The sequence below is a fragment of the Phragmites australis genome, chromosome 7 (assembly GCF_958298935.1).
Source record: "Phragmites australis chromosome 7, lpPhrAust1.1, whole genome shotgun sequence".
Taxonomy (NCBI): Eukaryota; Viridiplantae; Streptophyta; class Magnoliopsida; order Poales; family Poaceae; genus Phragmites; species Phragmites australis.
In genome coordinates, this window is record NC_084927.1 from 37989171 (window position 1) to 37992594 (window position 3424).

The 3424-nt window shown below is 39.2% G+C and overlaps 1 protein-coding gene across 1 annotated transcript; it reads left to right on the forward strand.

Moving 5' to 3' along the window:
• Positions 1 to 241: 241 nt before the first annotated feature.
• On the forward strand, positions 242 to 859 carry LOC133925655 (elicitor-responsive protein 3-like; the record flags this gene model as incomplete). The annotated part of the gene is made up of 3 exons (XM_062371510.1): positions 242 to 360; positions 532 to 649; positions 809 to 859. Coding segments are annotated over 3 exons (288 nt in total), but the record flags the coding sequence as incomplete, so codon positions are not given.
• Positions 860 to 3424: the final 2565 nt, after the last annotated feature.

Below are 3424 nucleotides of genomic sequence, written 5' to 3' on the forward strand. Positions count from 1 at the left end.
GTTGCTAACATAGGCCTGACTCTTTTCATAACTGATGATTGGTGCCCTGCAAACGCTACCATCAAGTCTGAACCAGATGCTGCTACTAGAGGAACCGGGCATGTTCTCATGTGCCACTCCAGCTCAACCTATCCATTCCTACACAAGAATATGAGGGGAAAGTGTTTCTCAGACTCTTGATCCCCCCCCCCCCCCATTGAAATCTCGCATCTCGCTTCAATTTACTGATTCAGGAGCATGAAGCGAACCCGAATGGAATGAGACCTTCGTCTTCACCATCTCTGACGACACCTCGCAGCTCATTGTCCAGATCATGGATAGTTATGCCCTCACGGATGATGATTTTGTCGGTGAAGTGACGTAAGTATCCGTTAGATACTCTGCATGTACAGAATTGGAATGGATCTTTCAAGTCTGCTGCTCATGCAGAAAGTTCAGAAGACCAAGCCTTTACTGAATTTTCAGCTGTTGATTTTCTCGCTCTACACCTGACTATCGTTTGTTCACCTGTCTGTACCTCTGGACTCTCAGGATACCATTGGAGCCCGTGCTCCAGGAAGGCAGCCTTCCTCCTGCCGTTCACCGGATCGTCAAAGACGAGAAATACTGCAGAGAGATCGAGCTTGCGCTCACCTTCACTCCAGCAGTGGTAGCCTTATGTCCCTTGCTGCAGAGAGATCGAGCTTGCGCTCACCTTCACTCCAGCAGTGGTAGGCTGGTAGCCTTATGTCCCTTGCAACATCCTTGCAGCAATAGTCAAGTCATGCTATCAACCTGTAATGCTAATCTGCTGAGCATTCTTCTCCAGGAAACTCGCCGTCCCGACAACGAGGAGGGGACTTACAGCATCTGGGATTGATCTGCCTGAAAAGTGTGCATGGAACGACATACTACTTTACTCAAGAATTACTATATTATGCAACCCTATTTTGCTTTGTCATGAACTGATTATTTACATGTAACTCCAAGCATTGAGATAACTGTATAAAATTGTTGGTTTGTGCAACTCACGGGGCATCACCTCCAGAATTATCATCGTTCAAAACAAAATGGCGATGCTGAAAAGATTTACAGCACCAAAGTTTTCATACCGGGCAAAGCTAACATCTTTGAGGACAACAAAAACCACACACAACCACATGTACGAGCCTGAAAAAAATGCAACCAGTAAAAAATGTATATCAAGTTTGGGAAAAATACAGAACACACAAGACAGGGAAAAAAGCACACGAACCAAGATGTCCACAATCACTTAGCACTTCTCCTCACACTGAGCTTTCTACAAACACAATGATGAAGTACTGCTTTTATTTTCAGTTTTACCCTTCTCAAGCTATTCTGCTTTCCCTAGGATTTCCTTGGCCTCCCTCTTGGTCTTGGTGTCTTGCTAGTGCTTGTGGCCATTTTATCTTCACTTCTTTCTGTTTCAGTTTTAACCTTCTTTTGTTGAGGTTGATCTACGACGGCAGAGGTACGGCCCATTTTACCTGTAACACGAGAAGAAAAATAGTTAGGAAGATCGGACTGCAAAACAACTATCTCTATTACTAAAGCTGAGTACAAAAGATGAGATAAAAGAGTTCCGCATCAATGATTTAAAATCTGTCATCCAATTTCCTTTCAATGGCATGCTGCATTTGCACTTACAAAAATGGGCAACATATGCAATACTTTAAAAGGTCTGGGGAAGGCTCTAAAAGTTTTTACTTTCTAGATGTACTACACATGACGGGAAACAAGACTGAAATGCAATAATGGTTACCAAGATTTGGTAAGGCATTTCATATGGATTAAAGATTTTTTAAAATAGTTAACATGCACAATGTAACCTATCACATCTTTTGATCTTTGGCTCCCATTTCTTCTTTAGTAGTAGATTTTCTCATTTAAACTTGAACTATATCCCTGAACTAACCAATTAGAATTTAGGCCTTCGTTTAGAATTCACTTTGTATCATTGAACCTTTGTTTTTTGACGCCATGTGGTGGCACTGCCTTTTCCCATTTTTTTTTTAAAAAGAAATCTGCAAACAGTACAAAGTGGAATTTCACAAGGGCAAACAGACAATTAAGAACCAAAATAAGTAGAGGCAGTGGCGTGTTTCACCCATAACCAAAAAATTTTGGGCTCACAGTTGGAAGTCCTACTTGGAAGGTTTTAGAGATGTAATGTCATACTGTCGGCTGTTATACAATTTTTTTTCCAAATACGTTGGAGAGCTGTTGAAGGTGTATCTAGCCTCTAAATATGGTTTTGATAATTAATGATAATACCTATAGATTAATAATTGTGTTCAGAATTGTTAGTAGATAATTTCTATAGGTGATGCATGGAGGATTAAGTATGGATTCATTGAGGTATATTATATGATCAAGAGAAATGCATTAAGATGAATGAGCTCTAGGTAATGCTCAGGTAAATTGTGATAATACCTATGAACTAACAATTATGTTGAGAATTATTTATAGTATATTTTATAGGAGATGTATAAGTGATAAAATATGTATTGATTGAGGAATGTCATGAGATCAAAAGATATGCATCGAGTTCATTGAGCTCTAAGTGATGTTTATGTGAAGAAGAAGAAGCTAGACAGGAAGCTAGAGAGGAAAAGACCTCAGAGTTTGAGGATGTACTTAAGAATATTGACAATAAGTGTGAAGACCAAATTTACTTGTGGAGATCAAGTAACTAAAGGTATGAAATTATCAATTGAGTTTTATGGACTAACCCATGTGTTATGTGATTGAGAGTAAGTTGGGGTTATGTTTCATATGAAGGAAAATATTGAATTGAGATATTCAATGTGTCGAGTTAGAAGAGTAAGACTAAGACAAGTTTAGTGAACAACTTGTGTGCTTGATGCTTGCGGTTCATACTCCGGTGGTGTACCGAATGAAGATGATTTGAAAAAAAAGTCTCTCATGCTTGGTGCATAGAAAGCAATCAAGTGAACTTCATCAAACTTTCGGAAGATCAAGAGATGATCGAGATGGGAAGTGAGGATGAACATCATCATCATCATTAAGCTCAAGTGAAGAGTTGATGATAACCTAAAAAAACATCAGGACTCAGATGATGTGTTCGTCAAGTCCAACGGGATGGCTAGCTCAAGGCAAATGTATAAAATGTAGGGCATTTTCTTTTATCGGTCAATGATGATTAAAAAAGAGGAATGACCGGATTGATAGGATAAATGCAGTACTATTAAGAGGGGTCTTGATGATTGCTTGAGTTTTACCATATGTCGATAAACTCAATCTTGCATGTGCATACTCTCTTTAGTAGGATGCTATAGTTTGCAAATAGGTTTTGCAAATAGCTCAAGTCCATATTCCTACTTCTTATGGTATGCCACTAAGTTTGCAAATATGTTTTGCAAGTGGTCATAGTGAATACTTTAACCTTTGGTCACATGAGACC